This window comes from Anser brachyrhynchus (assembly GCF_964034855.1).
Source record: "Anser brachyrhynchus genome assembly, chromosome: 1".
NCBI lineage: Eukaryota > Metazoa > Chordata > Aves > Anseriformes > Anatidae > Anser > Anser brachyrhynchus.
In genome coordinates this window covers 205,386,192-205,410,495 of record NC_137694.1, presented here as the reverse complement: position 1 = coordinate 205,410,495, position 24,304 = coordinate 205,386,192, and the positions used below count along the sequence as shown (strand labels likewise).

At 38.2% G+C, this 24,304-nt stretch overlaps 2 protein-coding genes across 41 annotated transcripts in view; one reads left to right on the top strand and one right to left on the bottom strand.

Annotated features, from left to right (window-relative positions):
- LOC308190440 (uncharacterized protein) overlaps positions 1 to 24,304 on the bottom strand; it is a 304,946-nt gene that overhangs the window by 131,469 nt on the left and 149,173 nt on the right. The gene's annotated exons all lie outside the window — the stretch shown is intronic.
- The window catches only part of DLG2 (discs large MAGUK scaffold protein 2), a 1,042,459-nt gene that overhangs the window by 982,496 nt on the left and 35,659 nt on the right, over positions 1 to 24,304 (top strand). For all 39 annotated transcript variants that reach the window (XM_080581564.1, XM_080581542.1, XM_080581576.1 and 36 more), the window contains 2 exons: positions 412 to 588; positions 13,052 to 13,127. In XM_080581564.1, the coding sequence (XP_080437690.1) occupies positions 412 to 588; positions 13,052 to 13,127 (253 nt within the window). The remainder of the gene's footprint in view (positions 1 to 411; positions 589 to 13,051; positions 13,128 to 24,304) is intronic.

Genomic DNA, 24,304 nt, shown 5'->3' with positions numbered 1-24,304 from the left:
GACATGTGCCAGACTATCATTACTTTGATCACGGCATCTTTCAGTTTAGTTTAGTTTCAAGTTTCAGGAATTCCATCCTATCACAGGAACAATTTTAACAGCCACAAATTGCTTTTGGCAAGGTCACAGAGGGGTTTCTGGCCACCAGACTTTTTTGCTGGATACTCTGAAATGGTGATTGTTCTTTATTGAGTGAAATAGTAAATGTCATACTTCACTGTTAAGTTTCTCTTAAATAAATGTATTCTGTAAACATTACCTTCAAAGCAGGAAGTTTTCTTCAAGTAAGACCTTTCCCTTTGGAAAGGAGAACTGGTTAGCTGGAACATAAAATATGACAAAATGTTCAGAAGTAAATGTTTCCAAGACTGAAATAATCACTTGTCTTTACATCTTTATTTCCTTTCACAGAGCTATGTTTGACTATGATAAGAGCAAAGACAGTGGCCTCCCAAGCCAAGGACTCAGTTTTAAGTACGGAGACATCCTTCATGTCATCAACGCCTCAGATGATGAATGGTGGCAGGCGAGAAGGGTCACTCTGGAGGGGGACAGTGAGGAGATGGGAGTTATACCCAGCAAGAGGAGGTGAGTGCTGCCTCCTCCTTCCTCCTTCCTTGGCCATGATGTTAAAATACTCCATTTTGTTAAAAAAAAACAAAACAAAACAAAACAAAAAAAAACAGGTGCGTCAATCTACTGGGAAAAAAAATGGGGAAGGTAGAGAAAAATCCCATAGTCATTATTTCAAGAGCTAGAAGATAAGATTTTCATTGTGAGATTTAAAGAGCTTGGGCTATTTAACTGTGTTGAAAAGAAAACGAAAAGGTGACTTGATTAGCACTTTCACAGAGAAAGGTGGGATGGGGGAGAGAAAGAGAGCACCATCTATTAAAGAACTGCAGCAGAGAAAAGGAAAACCAGAACCCAAGTCTGGGAATTAGCTCTGAATGTGAAGTAGAGCACATGTTTTAATGTCAGGGTGATTAGCCATTACATCAAACTGCTGAGGGATGTGATGAATGTCTTGACATTTTCAAATGAAGAGTGTATGTCTTTCTTTTCTGAGTGTAATAGAATTAAACTGCTGAGCCTGTGTGATGTAAAGAACAAGGCTAAATTACATAATGGTCCTCTTTGACTTCAAAATCTGTTAATTTAATCTCAGCCTGTCTGGAAACTGATGGATAATCAATATCACAGTATGCTTTTCATGTAATGTAAATGAAGAAACTTTCTTCCCTTCTCCAAGCTAAATCTAAATCTTTGTTTAGCTGTGATGGATTCATGCTGACTGGTGGAGAGAAAATAGACATCTGAATGTTTCCCTTTATTTGTATTGTTTACTCTGTCTAGGTGTTTTGTAAAATTGGCCACAGGTCCCTGATAGTATCAGGACTGCAGCACAAATCAGCATTACTTTGTGCCTTTGTTGATAGTTACTATAAAAGGTCAAGAACTGAAAGGGTGGGAGGAAAATTAAATCTGTCAAGCCACATTACATTTTTCTTTTGCAGCAATGCTCCCATACTGCATATAAACTTTCTATTCCTAGCTATTTCAGCCTTAGCATTAATATAAAAATGATCGTGCCCATTTTTTATAATGGGAAAATGGAATGTCTGATGCTTTATAGAGCACCTGCTGTTTTTTCAAGGAGAGTTGGCCCAGGTGCTAATAGAACTCATGGTAGCCCTTGTTCTAAATTACATAAAAGTAAATTGAAAGGCCTTTAAAAACCTTATTGACATAAGCCCTGCAAGGTCCTTATTTTCTCTAATGATGACCATATTTGAATAGCAACCACACCAGGGTTTTCAGCAAAAGGCAATTTTGTAGTTGTATAATAGACAGAAATAAAAACTACATTATAATTTTTAAGATGGGGAAAATGTGCCCATTGAACAAACATATATAGTCTCTACATATTGAAAGAGGAATTCCTGCCTATTATTAATTGCTACACTAGATATTGTTGTAATGACATGATTGGATCACAAATGGGAAAAGAAGAAAGTCTGTTCAATTTTTACTGAGGAAGTGTGGTGTGCACCATGAAAGCTACAAAAAGCTGTCAAACATAATAAAATACCTATAAGGGAAAGAAGGGCAAAGCAAAACAACTGCTGAAGACATAGTGTTGTATCTTCTGTAAGGTGGAGAGAATGTAAGTGCCTGAGACTTATTGGTTTCCCTACATAGTGATGCACAGTGATGGGACCAAAGACAGAGGCTTTCTAGTCAAGGTCAGACATACGACACAGCTTGGGGAAAGGATGTGACTTGGGAAACAGTGAGAGGGAAAAAAGAAAGAAAGAAAAAAAAAAGGTTAAAATATTGGTTACAGTCTAAAAATAAGGGGCTCAAATTTGAGAAGACACAGGTCTCGTTACCATGCTCTCCACTTGTCATCCTGATTCTTTACTAGTGAATCTCTGCAGTCTGGAAAAATCAATGGCATCTGATTTTCTGCCTGCATTAATGTAATGATGTGATATACCTGAGCTGGAGTAGGGGAGGGTGCTATTGTTTCATGAAAGGTTTCAGTTATACAAGGTTATTTTTTCAAATGCATTGAAAAGTGACTATTATTTCCTTATTGTGGATTCTGGATGATACCTCAGAGCCAGTGAGACCAATATGCTCTTGCCAGCAACTTCTGTGGTCATTTACACCACCCAAGGGGAGGATGAGCAATCAGTGCATACAAGGATGAGCTGTAGAGAATAAAACTCATCAGACTTGCCAGAATATACTAATTCAGAGTTGAATTTCCTCTATGTGTGCTGGTTATTGAGTATGAGAGACTTGATCCAAACCAGAATAGCCCCAGGATTCATCTGACCAAATGTAGGCATCTTCATTTAAACTGATTTCTCCAGGCCGCTTTTATACATCTTACAGTTTATACAGGGCTATTTCTTTAGAAATTTCATGATATGTACTAGGACATATTTATTAACAAACAGTAAAATATGTCTTGTGACAGAACGGGAGGAAAAGAACATCTGTGGCTATTTATTAAGATGTGACTTGTCCCACAAGCCCACCTTTCTGTGAAGTTGCAGGCTGAAGAGATTTCATATTTGTTTGTGCTTTTCAATTCTCCACTTCTTTTCTGTTCATTTTCTTTATTATTATTATTATTTTTATTTCTTGTGTGTGTGCAGAAGTATGTATGTGTTGTATTTGGATACCTTCCTCTACCAATGTATATATGCGTAAATATTATCCTGTCCTGTGGGACTGCAACATTTTTCGTATTTTGGGTGAGAGGGAGGCTATGCAGATCCAGAGATTATCACTGCCAGGATGAGTCTTTTTGCTGCCTGGTTTGCACCCTATCTCCTGTTCAACAACAGCTAATATACAATTCTTGCATTTTTCATAACTGAAATCATTATGGAATAGCTCTGAAAACCAGCGACCTCTTCAGTTCTACTCAGTATATATATATATATATATATGTATACAAATAGATAAATACATGTATACATACATACAAAATCATTATATAAATATTAAATATATATATAAAATATTATTTCTTTAAGGCACTGTGTAAAGGTAATTGCATTCCAAGTATCGTGTTTTGCATTTTTTTTTACATATTTTTCAAGAAGAGCTCTTCAAACAATGACTGCAGCATGAGTTGATAAGATAAATTTTGAATAATAAATCATGATTCCATACTCCTTTTCTCCTCTATGTTATATATAATATACCAGAAGAAATCATAATTTCTCATTAGAGAGGAGGTGCCACTCATTATTCTCTCCGGGATGTCGGATACATTACCAGCCTTTACCTCTTAGTGATTCAATAGAGTTTGAAAGCTATTTGTCATTACATTTCAGCACTGCTGTCAATGTGTGGACTTGATGTTGTGTTGGTTGTTAAATTGTAAAGTCAAACTTTAAGAGGCAGTTTTGGAGGGTACCACTGCAGCTAAAGGAGATTTCTGAAAGAGGCAGCACAAAGAAATGACAGGGGCCTTGTGTTTCTCCACTGATCTGTGCAAGGACCAAACCCCACAAACTGGTGAGCCAGTAACTTCATTGGGGATCAACAATAACTAAATGCTCAATATCCAGCAGTGCTGAAGTATTGCTGCAACCCTTTCTGCATCTGGAGACAACATTTCATCCATTTGTCAGTATGTATTTGCTGCCTGATTACATCTGTTGTTCTGCACCATAGGACTGAGTAGCCAGTTGGGTAGAAACCAAGTGTAATGCTATAAAGGTGTTGTGATTTTGGATCATATTGGTGTAGGCAACCATAGGACTTCAGCATAAGAGGCTGCAAAACACTTCAGTTGTGGTTTAACAGTCACCAAATAGTTGTTATTGTATAGTATTAATGAATGGATATTACAAGCCAAATTGTTCTTGGTTACATGTCCACCACAAAGATTTATCCAAATTATGCCTAAGGTGAAAGCAGGAAAGGTCTCCCAGGTGTTGGGATACCTGCCAGTCCTATACCGATGTCTCAGGTGGCCTATGGTCTTAGATGAGCACTGCATTTACGTATCTGAATTACTACCACATCATCAAAAATTACTATATTTTCTACTAGAGTGGCCAGCAGAATTAGATTTTTACATCAGATTTTTATTAGATTTAGATGTATGGATTTAGATTTTCATTTCTACGTATGCTGGGCTTTTGATCATAAGAATTTTTGGTTGCCTCACTGTCCTTCCTCTTGTCAGGATAATCAAATGGATTCAGCTTCCCATAAAGGTCAGTAGCAGGCAGAGCAGCCTATTTCTGAGACTCCCTCCCCATGGAAATTCTCACATTCAGTAAAGTGAAATAAAAAAAAAAAAAAGCATGAAACCAATGTCATAAGTTACAGTGTATTAAATTCCTAGAAAGATATTTTCATTTAGGAGTAAAGCGATTTTAATTTGCTGTAGCATTGATTTTACACCTTCTTTTTTTTTTTTTTTCCACTTTTACTTTGCTGAGTATCTGCACACAGAAAAACTTACATTGTAATCCCCACACAACAGCAACCTCCCACTTCAAGAATGGAAAGCTTCAGTATTTTCTATGATGTGTGTACTTTTGTTTGACTTGGGTCTGTGTGTCTGAAATTAATTTAGTTTGCAATTTCACACAGAACAGCCTAGCCTAAATTCTCACCACTTCTACTATTGCTCCCACTGTAGGCACTGAGTATTTGGTCTGATAACACTAAAGCATTCACACTAATCCTTCTGTCGTCTTTAAGATGTGCAGCCACAAAACCATCATTCCAAGATTTCCATTTTCAGCTCATTTGAGTGCATGTGGCTGCAAAGAGTTGTGTAACTCGTATCTCTGTTATCACTGACTAAAGGTGTGTGGCAGCACCATCCTGACAGTTGTGTTGTCAGATGGACAGCATTCTCCCCGCAAACACGTGTAACCACACTCTCCTCCCAGAGCAAAATGGGAGGAAAAAAAAACATTAAAAACCAATGTTTCACAAACATTTTTAAGGACAAGGAACAAGAGATTTCCTCAGCACAGAAGTCCCTGTGGACAAAAAGCCAGCTTAAATTTGTTATTCTGCTCAGCCTGGCAGAAAGGCATGTTTATCCACTCAAGTGAGTTTTATTTTTAATGGTCTCCTACAAATTGTCCACCTTCCTAAATACCCCTTAAGAATTCAATCTTTAGATTATAAAACTTTTTAATGTGGCATGATCTTGTAAGCTTTGTCTAAAATAAGTTACCTGACTATGCTTACTAACCTAATGAGAAAAAATAAATACGGAGTAAAATTGATATGCATGTGTATATATAATCCTCTTCCTGCCTCCTACAATGACAGAAAGTTATCTGCTGAAGGAAAACAGCCCTTCGCTTTTAAACAAAATGAAGTTGTTCTACAGTATTATGAGAATTCATTTTCTAATAGCATTAGATCTACCATTTTCATAAAATATTGACCAGGTGCTAAGCTGCTTTCTATAAGCAAGTCAGTGAAGGTGAAGAGCTGAAAGACAGCATGTTCTCTGCTACTGAAAAATTCTGATGTTCTGTTGCAAAAATACCACTTCAGGAATGCTCAAAAATAATCTGGAGAACAGGAATTTATTGGTACATTCAGACCTCACATAAACAAAGCTAAACAATGCAAAGAATGGAAGCAATAAAAGACTATTTGCTGATTCCACATATTTGGACTATATATAGTAATCCACATTTTCACTTACCTTTCACTTGATGGGTAGGGAAAACAGATGTAAAGTGGATGTCGGGAAATGGCTAAGCGAGACATGAAGAAACATGTTAACAAAGATGTAAAATATAGCAAGTTTTTTTTTTTCAAATATCCATTTTATATTGCATTCTGTAGTAACTCTCCTTACTACAGTTCTCATACTGGATTTGGAAGTTGCTTTCATTCTACAAAATGCCTCAGTGCCAAATCTGTGCAAAATAGGCTACTGTAACCATTTTACTGGATTCCAGACACCATTTTTTTTGTTTGTATCCCTACATCAATGATAAATGCAATTATTAAAGATTAATGTATATCTCACTTGTTATTTTACATCTCCACTGAGAAGACTGATTAGTGCTTTTACAAAGGCACTGACAAAATTCCCAGTGGTCCGTTAATACCCAACAATAAAGGTTCACAGTTCATGTTCAGTTGAGGTTTACTCAATTTCTTCTTGTTTACAGTGCACAAAAATATCCGAAAGTCTCATTTTGAAAAATCCCATTTTCAAGAGACACAAAAGGTGGTTAGACATTGCAATGCCTTTAGGTGTTGCATCCCAGTAGTAAGTTCCTCAGAAAATGAGTCAGAAGGGAACAGCGTCATAAGGAGCTAAAGTCTTGAACTTGCTAGTGAGGAAATACTGAAGTCTGAGGTATACTTTGAATGTACTTCTCTACAACTTCCTCGTGAAGGGGAGTGGAGAGGCAGGTGACCTATTCACTGTAAACACCAGTGATAGGACCTGCTGGAACGGTGTTAAGCTGAGGCAGGGGAAGTTTAGGCTGGACATCAGGAAGAGGTTCTTCACTGAGAGGGTGGTCGCACACTGGAACAGGCTCCCCAGGGACGTAGTCACTGCACCGAGCCTGTCTGAATTTAAAAAGCGATTGGACTGTGCACTGAGTCACATGGTCTAAACTTTGGGCAGACCTGTGCGGTGCCAAGAGTTGGACTAGATGATCTTTATGGGTCCCAACTCGGGATATTCTATGATTCTATGATTCTATATTTTGAATGTACTTCTCCACTCCTTTAGCCATACTGGGGAAGAGGAAAATGAATCCTGATCATTAGTGGGAAAAACACAAACAAACAAACAAACAAAAAAACAAAAAAAAAAAACCTGTAAGGTGTCTCCTACCATGAGAAGTTTCAAAGTTGTGAAGCCAGGTGGGAGGCCATATTTTACCTCACCCTGGTCACTCAAAAGGCTGGAGGAGGTGATTTTAGATTATTGTCCTTCTACTAGTTCCTCCATACGAGACAGTAACTCTCTCCTTTCATCACACAGGGAGCCTAGGCAAATAAAGCAGAAATAAAGATTCTCCTGTGAGTACAGATGCCCTGGAAGCGAGTGTAGCCACAACAGACAGTGATGCCATACTTCTCTCTCAAAAACTTATTTCCCCTTGAGTTTAATGAGATTTAAATCTCCCTGTAGTTGCACAAGTAGTGATGGAGTAGCTTGGGACAGCTTATAAGTTTTTTTTACCCCAAATTATCCTTTTTTTTTTTTTGGTAGGGGAAGAAACTTGCATGAATGAGCATCTCTGAAAACAAGTACACAGTTTATACTCCATCTGCCCCAGATCTCAGATGTTCTTAGACCATTTCACTGTACACCATAATGTTTCTGCAGGGAGCTACACTTGGAGAGCAGGTGGAAAGCAGGAGATGCAGTCCTCATCAGTTGTGCTTGATGAGACTGTCTCCATGTGAGGCTCAGAGATTTTCAGCTCCCAAGTCACATCTTTGAAGATCTCTTGAAACCTCATTGAGCCTCAGTGACCCCCAGGCAATTCTGAAAATGGGACTTGAGCCATGAAGTAGTTTTTGAAGTTGTGTCCTTGCTTTCCTCAAACCTGTAAGCATAGTTCTACCAAGCAGATTTATAATTAGGAAGGGGCATGGGATCAATGTATATCATGCAATCTTCGGTTGCAAAATTGGGTCTCTGCAGAATTTGGCAGAGGGGAATCCTTCCCCTTCACTTAATTTTTTGCTCAGTCCCTTTATAATCCAGTTTTGTACAGCAGTGGTGAATGAAAAATGAATACAGTTTACAGTGAAACTTTTCTTCCTTTAAAAGCAGTTTCCTCAGCTGATTGTTCAAAACATAGTCCAAGGGATGGTGGCTGTACTATCAGCTAAAACAATGGAGAAGTGTAAAGAATTTAGGCATTCACAGTGTCAGCTACTGTGAAACACACTTTGTGCCTAACCTCCTCTTTTTCTTGGAGATAAAATGACTCATTTATTTTTGTTAAAATATAGAGACTGAAAAAATAAAGATTCAAAAAAGCACTAAAAATGCTTGAGTTAATGTTCCTTTTAAAAGTTAATTAAAATATATATTTAAAGAGCTGGATCAATGATGCATGCAAGACTGATATTCAGTATTTTTTATTTTCTGTCATTCACAACAATTTTTAGTCCATTTTTTGCGTCTGTCTATGGCAAAAATGTCCCAGTAGCTCTGATGAGAAATTATAGAATCATCTTTGTTCGCTGCAGCCTACACTCTGGCCACCTCAACAAAGACAGAATCTTTGGAGAACCAATTTCTAATAGATTTCTCCAGAGCATGCAAAGAAACAAAGCTTTTCAGACATTTGGATATTGGGAGGATTCCTAAAGGAAAAAGAGAGGTTTATTCCTTACAGCAGAGCAGCATCTTGTCACACTTCAAGTCCCTCACCCAATACATGAAGACACTGGAGCACCTGAACCAAAGTGCTTTAAAATAATTTTATATCCTGGGTGAAACCATTTATTTTCTGCCAGCTTTTCTCCAACAGCTAACCCATTTCGTTGACACTTTGGGCAGCAGCAGTACTGTAATCACCCTGGGATGTGTGAAATTTTGGCTTGGAAGTTTACTGTTCAGCTAAATAATAAGTAACTGAAAAGATTTCTATTATGAAAAGTGTCAGGAAAATTGTAGTGGGAGACAACACTGTATGCTATCCTCAATACAGTTTGTAGATTATGAAATGCTTGTAATATTCAGCAGGCATTATAAGCATGTATGAACATTATTGCTACACTTTCCAGGAGGATTAATGGCACGTAATGATATTATTTATGCACTACTAGAAGCAATGCAGAATGTTTCTGCAGTTCCTCATCTGTCTTGTATGCCTGTAGAGAACAACCATTCCTCCTTGACTGCTAATGCAATTATGAAGAATTTCGTAAATAAGATCCACTCTTCAGGGTTAATTTCCAAATTTCTTTATGCAGTGAATAAGAAATCAAGTTAAAAGCAGATGTTTTAGGAAGTTAGACAGGATTGGAATGAGTGTAAATGTTAACACAGATTAATAAGTATAAGTAGAATACTGTGTTCATTTGAGGTAATTATTTTCTCAGAAGGCATCCATCCTATTTAGGCAATTACACAGCCTCAAGTCTTCATTTCTTACTGATACTATCAAGGGACTTCATCTGCTAGTTTAACTTTAAGACTGTTCATGTGTTTTTAATAACAGATTTAATTTGAAAGCTGCATTTGAGCTGTTTCCATGTGAATATTCCACACTTCCAGAGAAATGCATTTATTCTAAATTTAAACTGTAACTATAGTAACCAGCATTCACTGTGTTTCAGTAGGAAATGTATAAGCCCACACAGACAAAAGGAAACATGTTGTGCTAATTATCATTCTATCAAAAGATGAGAGTTTTTATTTAAAAAATTGATTACCACAAACTAGGTAATCTTGCTATCCAGACTTAGAAACCAAGAGATTTGAGGGAATATATTTTAATGTCCTTTATGGGAAACTGTGAAAGTTAGAAAAAGGGTCATATTTGGACCAATTTGGAGGATATAATAAACCTTTTTTTTTTTTTTTTTCCCCTAGCTATTTATTGTCTAATAAAAATACAATATTGAGCTCTTATAAGCTAGCTTTGCAGGATTTGACTTGGATTTCCTAGAGAAGTTCATAAGCTTAGACAAACAGAGTTACTGTTTCAATTATAGGCAGATGATCGGATTTTTTTGCTTGGACCAGTAAATGATAGATCCTGTAGATGATTTTGCAAAGGTAGTAATTGCCACTTTTATAGTAATGACCATATTATTCAAGGCAAGTTAGGACAAGAATAGCTTCTTTTCTGCATACTTCTGTTTCCACCTGTTTTTCTTGGGGTTTGGTTTTGTTTGGGGGACAGCTCACCCTTTCAGAGATTTTTTTTTTAATTACAGGTATTATTTAAGCATAGTGTGTTAAAAGGTTTAATATACAACATTTGTAAATCTTGTAGTAATGGTGAACTTTCAAAATATGTTATAGGTATATGGTTTTCCTACAGGTAAAATTTTTACTGTATATATATCAGTGTTCTAATACATTTTAATGTTCCCTAACATGTTTTTAAAATAATGCCCATTCATTAAATAATGGAAACTCGGGATATTGACCCATAATATTTAGGGACAGAAAAGGAACAATGTCTCTCTCTCTCTCTCTTTTTTTTTTTTCCCCCTCTACACAAAGGATTGGAATTTGTGTTTGTCCATTCTGGATCGAGATACCACACTTACCTCTTCTTTATTATTTTGGTGTCTAAAGTTCTAAACCATTAAAAAGTAAACCGTGTGTTTTCTCTAATCTGGATTCATCAGGCATCAGATTATGACCAATGATTTTGATTTTTTTCTCTCCTAAAGAGAATTTTTTAGATCTTGGTATTTTCTCACTCTGAAGGTACTGCATATACAAAGTAAAATCGCCTCTCTCAAACTGTATTTATTGAAGCAGGAGATACTAAGATCAAATAATTGTTTAGGCTTTTCATTGAAGCTTTTCCACTTCCTTTAAATATACAGCTACCAGAACTGTAAGGACAGAGACAAATTGTGGGTTATACCACACTGCAGTTTGGGCTCTTCAGTCCTATGAGGTGGGCACACATGGACTGTCTGCTCTATTTTTTTGTTTCAGATCGGGGAAGAGCTGTCAACACTAATGCCCTTTTTGCCTTCCCTTTCTGCACTTTGGTTTGTCTCATGCAGCTGTCTTAATTCTCGATACTAGATTCATTTGTGTTAAACTGATCTTGAAGATAAACTCACCCAATGCATCTATCTGTTAATGGGTGGACAGTTCATGGGACCAAACTGAAACTAGAGCAGAGAAACTGGAATACATCACTTGTGTCCTCTCCTACTTGACCACGCTATTTTGTTATTAGTACCTGCACATTTTTGTCCTCAGAATCCACATACTTCACTGAAATAAATCAAAACAAGTTCTTTTCATTCATCTGCTGGCATGTAGTGCGTAGTTTAAAAAAAGACCACCTCCCCATTTCACAGTGTTTTAAAGTGGCTGAAAATAGTTCTTCTGCCCCAAATCATTTGTACCTCTCCTCAAACGTGCTAATTTGAACAAACTGTGTAATTTTAAATAATCAAAACCTTGAAGAAAAGCAAATTTCTCTGCACTAGAATATTGCAACAAGTAGAGTACCTCCATCTGTCAAAAGACAAATTTAGAATAAGGCCTTTAAAACAAGAAAAAGTTTCCAGGGACAACATCTTCAAAATTACTTCACTGAACCTGCATTCATTCTTCAAAGCGAGCTGATGACAAGACATTTAAAAAATCTATGGCATTGTAAAACCTGGAATGAAGAACCAAATATTTAAACATGTAAAGGGCTCTACAAAACTATGGGCAGACCAACTGCCTGTGTGTAGCAAATACTGCTTTATGGCTTTGGGATAATTTGAGAAAACTTAAAATATCTAAACTTCTAGTTACCTCTCTCCTGCTCAGTTTAGAAGGAAATTTTCTGTTTTTCTTGGAGATTCAAGGTAAAGGTTGCTCTGAAGAATAAGGAAAGGAGCATCCCCTTCCCCCTCTTCCAGTCTGCACCAGCAGACCTGCTGCAGCACTTACCTGACCATCCCAGTCAGCAGAGTCAACTGGTTAAAACCATTAAAACCTATCCACTTTTATGACTGAGTGTGTTTTCAGCTGTGGTGAAGGCAGCAATTGGGGGGGGAAGGGGGGGGGGGGGGGAAGGGAGGGGGAGGGGGGCATTCCAGGGAGCAAATGGAAAATGAGGTGTAAGGAGAGATAAAAGTAGCTACAAGAAGTCTGATTTCTTACATTTTAGTCCATCAGGTGAAACTTTGTCCTTTTTAGTTTGCATTTGCCATGAGTTTAGGTACTGTTCACCACTGCTATGTGTCACATGTTGTTTTTTAAGGTATTTTAAGATAACTTTCAAGCTGTTGGTGAGCCTGAAACTATGGTGTATTTTTTTAAAATAGATTGGATTCACTTTGCCTTATTTGGACAATCTAAATGTTCATCCTTTATGTAAACTAGGGATCAAAGCTCCCTCTATAGGAAAAGAAAAAGGTGGCTTCATAGAGAGAAATTTGTTGTACCCCAAAGTACACATCTGAGAGCACTGAGGTGAATGGCTTATTCTCTCTGTCCCTCTTTTGTTCCTCTGACCGCAGAACCATAAATGTTGCCTAATTTCTGGACAGCTTAAATCAGAGAAGGTAAATCCTTGATGTGCTTTTACCATATCTCCGTGTCTGTTGGGAGGGAATGCTGTTCTGCTGGTGTAAGAAAGCTAAGGCTCTTTAAAGTCAGTCCTGTGTTTGCCAGCAAAGTGCTACTTGGCTGAGGAAGTGACCTGACATCTCTCCCAATTTGTAAAATTTGTTTTAGATTTTAGATGTTCTGTTCACGCATAATAAGCCACCAGAGGTCTTAGGAGATCAGATATCAAATGCATCGTACAAAACGCTGCTCCAATCAACATGTGAGTCTTTATTCATGTTTTCTTTTCCACAGAGTTGAAAGAAAGGAGCGTGCCCGTTTGAAGACGGTGAAATTCAATGCGAAGCCTGGTGTAATTGATGCAAAAGGGGTACGTAAATAACAAAACCTCTTGAAGTTGCACTTTGTACTCATATGTTTCAGAGTAGACAAAATTTCAGCAGCATAAGAAACATTTAGGTTGTTGCAACAAAAGCCTGCAATATAGTGAAATATAGACAGAAATACAATATGATGGTAGATTTTAAAAAGAAATATATATGGATATATGTTCAATGGAACAGGGCAGGAAATATAAATTTCCTGTTTTCAAAAGCTGTTACATCTCAAAAGAAAGGTTGAATGTTAAAGTCCTGAATGCAAAATTTAGGTTTTGGGACATTCTGCTTTGACAGTTTTGACAGACATTTAACACAGGTGTGTTTCACAGCAGGCACGGTGGGCTAGCCAACACCAAATCTGCAAGTACCTTCCCACCAGCACTACCTGGCCAGAGCAGTGTTTCTGTTGTTATCACTCTTCAGCATTGCTTTATTGTGCCCAGCAGTTGACTGTTTTCACTGGTCTGGTATTTAATACCTCACACATTACAGTCTGGCTGGCAAGAGTCTGAACATGAAAAATGACCGCAGTACTGGCTGTGGAGGTATATTTTTCTGCTTAAGTATAGCTTACATTTTAGCAGTATAGTATTCACTTGATAGTACTTTTGCAGGGATTTGGCTTTGAAACAACGTTGATGTGCGTGGGATTTACAACTGAGGGCTTCAGTGATCAAACCGAGAGAGTACTTCTGAAGCCACAAACAAAAAGTCCCATTTGGCTCCAGAAAACACAATGCAGGGTCAAAACTGAATGACGAGAAGACACAGTTATAGGTAGGAGCTAGAAAGGAGCAAAAACTAAGTGGTTCAGTAGGTCCCTTCCAGACCTGTGGTTCTTGTCGTCTTCTGCCTAGTTTGGAATTCTCGCTCTTAATCTTTCACTCTGTAATGGGGATAAAAATACTTTTCTTTCTTTTTTTTTTCCCATTTTATCCTGTCCTTTCACTTCAGACTATAACAGATTAGCAGGATGAAAAGTTCCTCTTGCTGAGAAGCGGTTCCTAGCGCAGTGCGTCCCAAGCCTCTAAATGCTAGCAAAATAATATTTCAGAGTTGCAATTTGTAAATACTTCCCTTACTGCCATGCACAACAGTTCCTGAGTTTAATGCAAATGCAGAATAATTGCACCGATGGAAACAAATTTTCCAGATCTGTAAGGTGCATGGAATCATAATTCAGGCTCTGCGTATTATTTGCATACGCAGGTAACTTGCTTTAAAATACATAATAGCATTGTGAAAGGACTTCTGTATCTCATCGTGTTTCTTCAGGAGTCAGAACTACATTTTTAAATTTGAAAAGGCCACTCTCTGTAACCCTGTAAATTAACTTTGTCATTTATTTTCGGAGATAATATGCTTTATATTGCCAATGAAATCACTTGTTAAATGCCTATTTCCTGTATATAATCAAAACCTCAGGGGAATAATTCATTCATATAACTAATGGTCCTTATTCAAGTGAGTCTGTCAAGAATTTAATTACCTCTTGATTCCCCAAATTGTTTTTCCTTTTTTGTCATCAGTGTAGCATTAATCTTCTAGCTCTTCATATCAATGTTTGTTTCAGTATGCATAAATTGCATAATTACAGATCAAGACTGTTGTATCCTTTTGGGAACATACTTTCTATTGTTAGTATTTGCTAAAATTTGCTTTTGTCTATACAAAAAAAAAAAAATCAAGACTTTTTGGGAAAAGATAATGTAGGCTTGCATTTGAAAGAGCATAAAGGGAAAAAGTGTCCACAGTTAAATTAAGCATCATCATGTAAAATGTGGTGTTTACATACACATATATGCATGCGTGTCTGTGACCAGCATTTCCATTTAGTCTTTCAGTGTTCAAGAAGAAGTGACATAAGCTGTCTAACAGGACATGTTTTACTTTTTTTTTTTTTTTTTTTTTTAATCTGGAAGAAATTCAGCGCAGATAAACAAGGCTGCAGTAAGCCCAGGAGAACTCTTCTGTTTGGAAATCAAACTAAAATTCAGATAGGAATGGGCTTATCGGTGTCTGTTGCGCCGTTGAGCTCATATGTGCATGACCATGTGGACAAGTGAGAGAAATTTCATTCCAGTTTAATTTACCCTAAAGATGAAATTGGGAGAATAGCATTTCATGTGATGTTTCTAAATTTGGCCAGGAGATATGCATGGAAACTTAAAAAAGATAAATAAATAAATAACTGAATATAGAAACTGCTTCAACATTTTGCACAGGTAGAAGGTTCATAGTGTTGTGTTTTTATATGAATCATCTTGCTAGCCCCAGATACTTTCTTCCCTTATAGAAGCAATGCTTAAGAGCTAATAAGCCACAGAAGATTTTTTTTTTAATGAGATTGTGAAAAAATTTCTTTGAGCTAAATTCTCTCTGTGACTTTAAAATATGAACTGTCTGGATATTCTACCAGTTTCAAGTCTTATGCATTTTCATTTGTTTGTACCTTATTTTTAATCCCATATTCAGAGATAAGACACAAACACAGTATTATAGACGGTGTGACATTTGTAGTTGGTTGGGTTCTTGTGTCTCATTAAAAAGGTGTTTAAGAACACTCAGCAATACGGTTGATAAACCTGTTAAGTTAGGGATAGCTGAAGGACAACCTCTTCAAAGGCCCCAAAGTTCCTCTTTTTCTAATCAAACTTGAGTGTGTTACCTCACATAAAAAGTTACTAGTATTTTTTTTAAGTACGATTTAGAATATTTATACCACTTTCAATTCATTTCATTAGAATCCTCCAGTCTATGGCTTGTGGATTAAAAAACATAAAAGATCAGGATGGATACAAAAACAGGGAATGTGAAACTCAGTTGGGGAGCACTAGTGAAATCTTATGGTCTTGAGTTTAAATCAGGCCTTAGTACAACTGGGCCTTTGTACCTTTCTGTACAATGCAAAATTAAATTCTGATGCCCATCACAACAGGATTATGTATAAAGCATAAATAAGTTTAAAAGGAATTAGATAAATTTTCAAGCAGTGAATCTAGTGACAACTTTCAACTCTGTGTTCATGTAGCTCAGGACATACTAATTGTTCATTTCATGAAGCAGGGAGGTTATAAGAGGGGAAAATAATGCTTCTTTTGCTTTTTCTCTTAAATCTGTTATTGGACAACTTCCGAAAAAGTTACTGGGCTAACTAGATCTCTGTTGGCTTAACCCAACATGTCTACTTTTCATAGAATCATTTAGGTTGGAAAAGACCTTCAAGATCACCAAAGTCCATCCATCCACCTGACCTACCAAGTCCCATCACTAAACCATGTCTCTTAGGGCCACGTCCACGTCTCTTAAATACCTCCAATGATGGGGACTCCACCATTTCTCTGGGCAGCCTTTTCCAGTGCTTGACCACTGTTTCATGAAGAAATTTTTCCTAATGTCCTATGTAAATCTCCCTTGGTACAACTTGAGACCGTTTTCTTATATCCCATCACTTGTCACCTGAGAAGAGAGACTGACACCCAACTCACTGCAACCTCCTTTCAGTTAGTCATAGAGAGCAATCAGGTTTCCCCTCAGCTTCCTCTTCTCCAGATTAATAGACTTGAATTCTCTCAGCTGCTCCTTGTAAGTCTTGTTTTCTAGTCCCTTCACTTAGAGCAAAAGAAACTTACTTGTTTGGTTTCAGATACATCATTTATTGTACAAGCAGCAAATGAAACATTAGTACAGCTTATGTTAAATTAAAAAAAAAAAATCATCTGGTTCCTAGATCCTACTAACGTTTTTAAAGATATCAAACCAGTCAGAACTGCTACCACCTATATAATAAGGAAAATAATACAAGACTGGTATAAACAGCTTCATTTAATCGAGCATTGATTGTGCCTCAGTTGGGTTGACCAAGTTCAGTCTCTAGCTTCATCTACATAATGAAGTAATGATCTTCACAACTTTTTCCAGTTGTTAAATAACATGGGCGTCATATCAAAACAACCAGGCCATCCGTCAAATTCCCAAAGGCTGCTCTGTGTTACTGCAGCAAAGGGCAGCATTTCCAGGATATTGGTTACCTTAAAGTTTCAAACTTGAAAAAGCACAAATGAATTTAAATTAAAATAGTTAATTTCCTAAACATTCGCGCTCTCAGTCTATGGGGCCAACTGGTCTATGGATAACCAATGGAAAATGGAGCAGCACAAAGGTTTATATAAAATGTTTATGTTGAAGGAAGCTACTGGAATTATGTGAGCACAAACTTAATTAAAAAGTATTGTTTATGCTATGTTGAACTCAAGATCGTCTCCCAAGCATCTTTAGATGCTCACCTTTGCACCAGAAGGAGTAGACCATGTTAGTAGCCATGAGCAGGGTTATGTATCTATCAAAGCAGCATACTGAACTGTTAGTAATTATGCCTACCACAAGCTTCAGGCTTAGCAAGAGCAGACTTTGTTTTATTAATCCTAAAACCTACAGTGGCTGAGGGCTTTTCAGATTTTTACTGAATCAAAAGAATGCCAAACAATGACAGAAATATTACAGAGGAGAAAGAGACAAGCCAGTAATCTACTTTTTTCTTAACTGTTGTAATTACAACCAGTCTTTCAGGAGACAGAAATAGCATCTCTCTTGCTGTTCTCACTGTCAGATTATATGCACTTTCTTGACTGTCTCTTGAAAATATTTTTATAGCAGAAACTGTGGCTCTTGGAAAGACCTTTATCAACATCTCACTTTTTTCTAATATTCATGGATGTTTCTTGTCCCAGAGGAGTATTGCACTATCTTGAAGCATAATGTTTAGGTAAAACAGAAAAAAAAGTTAAACAGAAAACTGTTTTTTTTTTATACCATATGCCTTTTCATTTCACCCCTTAACTGGCCAGTGACTCCAGAATGTTTTTTATTGATAAATAACCAATTTTATTTCCCAAAGAAACAAATCTCATGCCTCTTCCAGTCTCTCAGCTTTTAATGTGTATTCAGGGTGCCTGGGGGAGTTCAGTCCATGATAACTGTGCAGTCTTTCTATATGGCTGCCCAGTGGGGATAAGATGCCTGCCAAGAAAGGGGCCTGTCCCATCCCTCCAAAATCTCTTCCCAACAGCTCTGGGCTGTGACCCACACCATATTACTCCATCAATATCCATCAGCCTTTCCTGTTCATTTTCCCTAGTGCATTCACAGTGCTTTTGATATTACAGACAGATCACCCACATTACGCTCAGCCTGCCTCTCCAAATACCTCTGGAAGTATTTATTGTAACAGTCAGAAGCTTAACGGCATTTAATAATATTTCTTATGAGCATATTCTGTTTACAGATCCCACAGCCCTGCCTGCAGTGTAAGGTCATCCTCTTGCTTTATTGTCATTTTAGTAATACTGCATTGAGACATGAAAGGGAAAAGCTAAGCTCGACTGAGATAGCAAATTCAGTATTGTGGTGTAAATAAAACCCTCTGCATACTCAACGTACCTTTTTTCCAAATTGTCAAAATCCAGTGGCTGTCAGGACTTGATACATAGAACATATTTTGACAATTTATTAAGAAGCTGAGGAAAATATATATACATATATATATATATATACATATACTCTAGAAATTATTATCATTTTCAGCCCTAGTCATCAAACTAGAGAAAAACTGGTCTGTAAGGAACCTCAGGCAGTCACTAAGTCTAAGACTTGCCCTGAGGCTATCTTCTGTACCTTTCTCTGGTCTTGCAGATTTGTCTTATCTCTGTTTAAAGACCTGCCATGAGAAAAACTTTACATTCTACCCAAACAGTCCACTCCGGTGCTTCACTGTCCTCATCATTAGAAATGTTGAAACTCCTAGAGTTTCACAGTTTCTCAACCAAATCCCTACTTTTCAGAAATTAGGAAATGTAAGGATGTTTTAGACTATCCACCTTCTCTCTCTGCCTATTGAAGATAATTTCAAACAGATATCAGTGTTTTACTAGGCTTAAGTTTTCTGAGTTTCACCACTTTTATGGAGAAACTGTCCATAATCAGAAAGTGTTCCACATAGTCAGTGTATTTTTACCAACTTTTCTTTGCATTCCTCCTCTAAAAATATTTGATATTACAAATGTTTGGCACTGGGACAATACTAGAAGCAGAACAAAATCTGCAGTCTGAGCGTGTTTGAAAACCTGTGTCTTCTATGGAGCTCACTGCTGATGCACAAAGCCTGGTAACACACACCAGTGGGTTACATGGCACTGACACAGAAAGAGTAGATCCTTCAACATATCCAAAAAAATATTGTACTCATTGACCCATAGGCTTTCCTTATAAAATAATCCACACAATTGCTTCCTCATGTTTGTTTTTGGAATACCCTCAAGTCAGCAGCTAAATGGTAGTGAAAGGAGAGATGCTGGATTGGCAATAACATTTCTGTGCACCTTGATGTGTTTGTATATCTGTTCGTGTATGAAAAGAGAAAAGGAGGGAGTCTGCCTTTTTTTTCCTCCTCTAAATTTGGTGGTCAGAAAATAGCAACAGATGCTGAGGAAAAGACAATGGACGTGTCAAACAACAGAACGTGTGGGATCACAGGTGAAGCGATTTACTAAGAAGAGAGTTTGAACAAAAATGAAGCAGTATACTCCTACCTGGAAGGATGAAATGAAGGAGGGTTACTGAAGGTGGCGTAGGCACTGACACACAATTAAATATTCTTTATTCTCAGTCTCAGCCAGATTTGTCTCTTCTTGCCAATCTGGCCTGACTTCTCTGTGCTCCACCAGTCTTTCTAATTTCTTGTTTCTTTCTAATGGGGAAGGCTGCCTGTGGGGTGTTACTCTAAGAAATCTGAGCACTCTTACTGGAGTAAGTGCTCAGTTCAGCTAAAACTTGATCTCCAACTGGTATTCCAACCACTGCCTAAAAAAGAAGCATTGATTTGTATAGCTGTAATCTTCAGAAATTTGAGGTACATATGCCTGGGAGCAAGGTGCCTAGCAGCAGTCTGTCTGTGTCTGTTTTTAGCCTGCATAATCCAGTACTTTCATATTTTTTTCTAGATTGACACTGCTGTAACTTTCGAGGAGCAGCCAGTGAATAATGCAGCTGCAGTGTTGCTGTTCTATTTCTATACTTACTGCTATTTTTAAAGAAGTGCTAAAGAGGGCAGAGTGAGCTGTAGTCAGATCTCAGCTACCAAGGATATCATCCGGAGCACAAAAAACTGGGTACAACAAAGGACTGTTGGTGGCAGGGTGCATCAGGAGAAAGGTGCTCGACAGGGACTCAAGGCAGTCCTACAGCATGAACATCAAATCTGGTGGCAACAAACCAGGTTGGTCCACAGCCCTGTGGCTCCCGGAAAGTCCGTATTGACTTTCCATGTCCAAAATCAAGCCCAGACACCAAATCAGCAAGGCAAGGTGGGATGGACACAGGGCACAGACAAGCCTGCAGCATAGCCCTGGCAAGGACCGGGGGCTGTGGGCATCTACTGAACCTCTTTGTCCTGCAGATGTATGTCCCACTAATGTGATCCCAGATGAGATCATGAAAATTCATGATTCTGCTGCTTATTCTGCTCTGTGACTGTCAAAGCACTTTAGTTCAGTCCAAATTTTTGTAGCTAGCGTTTGTTAAAATGTAGATAATCCTTTGTTAGCAGAAGGCTGTAGGAGATTAGTTTTCCTGTAAGGCCTATTCTGTCAATTCTGACTAATTCTGACCATTTGAAATGTAAAGTCCAACTTTGTTGTGTAATTAAATTTTAGGGTTTTTTTGTTTGTTTGTTTGTTTTTCCATTCCTTGGTGCTGCTTCCACTTGCAGTATCAATTGATTTAGTTTTCTGTTTTAGGTCCATTATGTCATGTTTCCAGTGTGCTGCAGGCAAAAAACTTTCCCATTAAATGCAGTAGAGAAGCTGGTCTGAGCCCTAGTATATGTTTTTGCTAAGGACTGCTAGATTTCTTCAGCTGCATTAAAAATAAAATAAAATAAAATAAAATTTTTGTTATGAGCTGATCTGATTCCTAATAACTTATCATTCCTCATAATATTTAGCATCCAGAATGCTACAGTGTGGCCCTGACTGTATAAACAAAATAGGTCTTCAGTAACACTCCAACAAACACATTACAATTTTCCCCAAAGAAAAATGTTTTGTTGTCTCAGTGCCAAACAATTATTGGACACCTAGTGATATTAAAAATAATTTGCTCAAGGTGATAATTTCTAGCTAAATTATGCTTCAATTAGCCATTTGTTTATAAACTTCCAGAAAAGATGTAAATAGCACATGCAGAGATGGGTCATAATGTTTTAGCTTGGCTTTTACCCATCAGACAATTTTACCTGCATGTCTAGAAAGCCTTAAATATGACTTCCTGCAGAAATATTAGTTACACATGATGTTGGGACAGTTATACAAACATTGTAAAATATTAGCTGATCTTTATATAAAATGAATTTGCTGTCTCATAAATTAATATTTCTCCACCTCAAAAATACCATAATAAATAACTCTTTCTTTCTTCATGGTCCAGAACCCCAGCCTATCTCTGCTGCCTGAAAGAGATGTGGTCAATCACTGCCTGAAGCGAGCCTGGGGTCACTGCCTTTGCCACAGGCATCTATAGTGTACCTGTTCAAAGTCAGATGCAATAAATCCTGTTTCTGTGAGCCTTAGCTGGGTGCCCCTTCTAAAACACAGAGCAGCCATTATAATGCACCGTGAGACAGTTATCACTCTTCAGTTCTCCATGAGGCTGTGGCATGACAAGGACAAGGCATAACAGCTTTATCCATTTAATCTTGATCAGATATAATAATCTAAAGTTAAGGACCACAGGGCCGTATCCAGACTACGCAGTTTCAGAGCTAACCTAGCCGTCTCAGTCATTTCTTCTGGACTGATCTTTGCACTAGTAGTTGCAGTGAAAAAAAAAATAATAATAATAACCTAATAAAAAAGAGGTACTAATAACTTGGGCAAGAAGAAACCAAATAAGCTTTAATAAGAGCAAGTGTAGAGTCCTGCACCTGGGAAGGAACAACCGGACGTATCAGTACAGGCTGGGGGACGACCTGCTGGAGAGGAGCTCTGAGGAGAAGGACGTGGGGGTCCTGGTGGACGACAGGTTGACCATGAGCCAGCAGTGTGCCCTCGTGGCCAAGAAGGCCAATGGGATCCTGGCGTGCATTAAAAGGAGTGTGGCCAGCAGGTCAAGGGAGATGATCCTCCCCCTCTACTCTGCCCTGCTCAGGCCTCACCTGGAGTACTGTGTCCAGTTCTGGGCTCCCCGGTACAAAAAAGACAGGGATCTCCTGGAAAGAGTCCAGCAGAGGGCCACAAAGATGATACAGGGCCTGGAGCATCTTCCCTATGAGGAAAGGCTGAGACCTGGGTCTGTTCAGCCTGGAGAAAAGAGGACTGAGAGGGGATCTTATCAGTATTTATAAATACCTGAAGTGTGGCAGACAGAGGGATTTGGCCAACCTCTTTTCAGTGGGTTGTGGGGATAGGACAAGGGGTGATGGCCACAAGATAGAGCCCAGGAAGTTCCGCACCAACATGCAAAAGGACTTCTTCACGGTGAGGGTGACGGAGCACTGAAACAGGCTGCCCAGGGAGGTTGTGGAGTCTCCTTCTCTGGAGATATTCAAGGCCCGTTTGGACACCTACCTGGGCAGCCTGCTCTAAGGAACCTGCTTTGGCAGGGGGGTTGGACCCGATGATCTCTCGAGGTCCTTTCCAACCCCTACAAATCTGTGGTCCTGTGATAACAGATAGTCTGCATAAAGTCTTCTGGCACCACTTTTCCAAGTGTAAAATATAAATGCTTGGGTACGTTCAGGTCCATTAGATGAAGCTATCTAGAAATACATAGGGGTAAGCTCCCTGCTCAGCCCAGCGTATAGCTCCTGCGGTGTCGATAAACACTATGCTGTTGCTGCAAAGACAGTGCAGGATCCTGAACTTCTTTAATTGTAGAGCTATAGGTGGAAAAATCTACAGACAAGAAAACCCCCTTCTACTCAGAACTGAGCTTTTTATAGAAAATCATTCTGCATGTCATTTCTTTTAGGAGCTGTGAATCAGTATTTTACTGTACACTCCCCCGTCTTAGAATGATTGAAATTTGCTTTGCTGTAACCAGAGAATAAGAACAAATTTTCATGTTTGCTTCTTAAAATAAACCTTGGAAATCAGTCATGTCATAAAATTTCTGGTTTTATATCACCATTACTAATTGACATAAAATCTTTTACAAAACTATTGTTTCTGCAATATTGAATTTTAGTTGTTACTCTTCAGCAAGCATTCAAGAATGCTTCCTCTATGACGAAATAGAAATGAATGACAAGAATAAAAAATCCATGTGAAACCATGTTGCAAAAATTCCTCTTACAACCCATAAGACCTCTAGGTAGGTCTTCATAAGGAGCCAAAAAAAGGCTGATGGAAAGTATTAGAAGAAAATTGCTGAGCAGGGATATATTCTGCACAAAGACTTTTTATTGGCACAAGGCATTAGTAGGTCTGAAGCTGCTCTTCAGAAACTTGGTGTGAAGCTGTCCAGCGCAGGGCAGAGAAGCAGGAAGTAAGCTCTTTGTGTTGTTCTGATGCTGTCTTGCTTCCAGTTTTCTCTTTGTTGTATTTAAGTTCTGCCAGAGGCTGCACAACCTCAGAAATGGGGTACCAGTGGGGGTCATGAAAGAATTAGATCTCAGCACTGTTCCTGCAGCCCATATCTTGGAGAAGGATGCTCCTCCCCATGGCAGAGGAAAGATGGAGCTCATTTGTCCATCTGTACCTGCCTTTCCACACATTTTCACCTCCTCCACAGTCCTGTCTTTACATTTCATGACAGCTTGAGCTGGTGCCAGGCACATCTGTTTTGACCTAAGCCCATATTATTGGGCTGCCCTGTTCATTCCCCTTGAGCCAAACACATTTTGTTCAGCATTTCTGCAAGGGACATTGGAAATACTGCTGTCATCAGCATCTAGTTCACACATGTGCTGAAGCAATCAAATGAAATTCAGTTGATAAAACAACACATAGCCAGGAAAATTTAACTGTATAGTGTCTTGTTGCTCCAGGGTATCCTGAGGCACTCTACAAAGACTTACATTAATTTAATAATAATGCCTGTTGTGTCCTGGTCACAAACGGAAGTAAAGGAAAACAAGTGAGTCCTCAGTTTTGATTTATGCCTCTGTAGCATT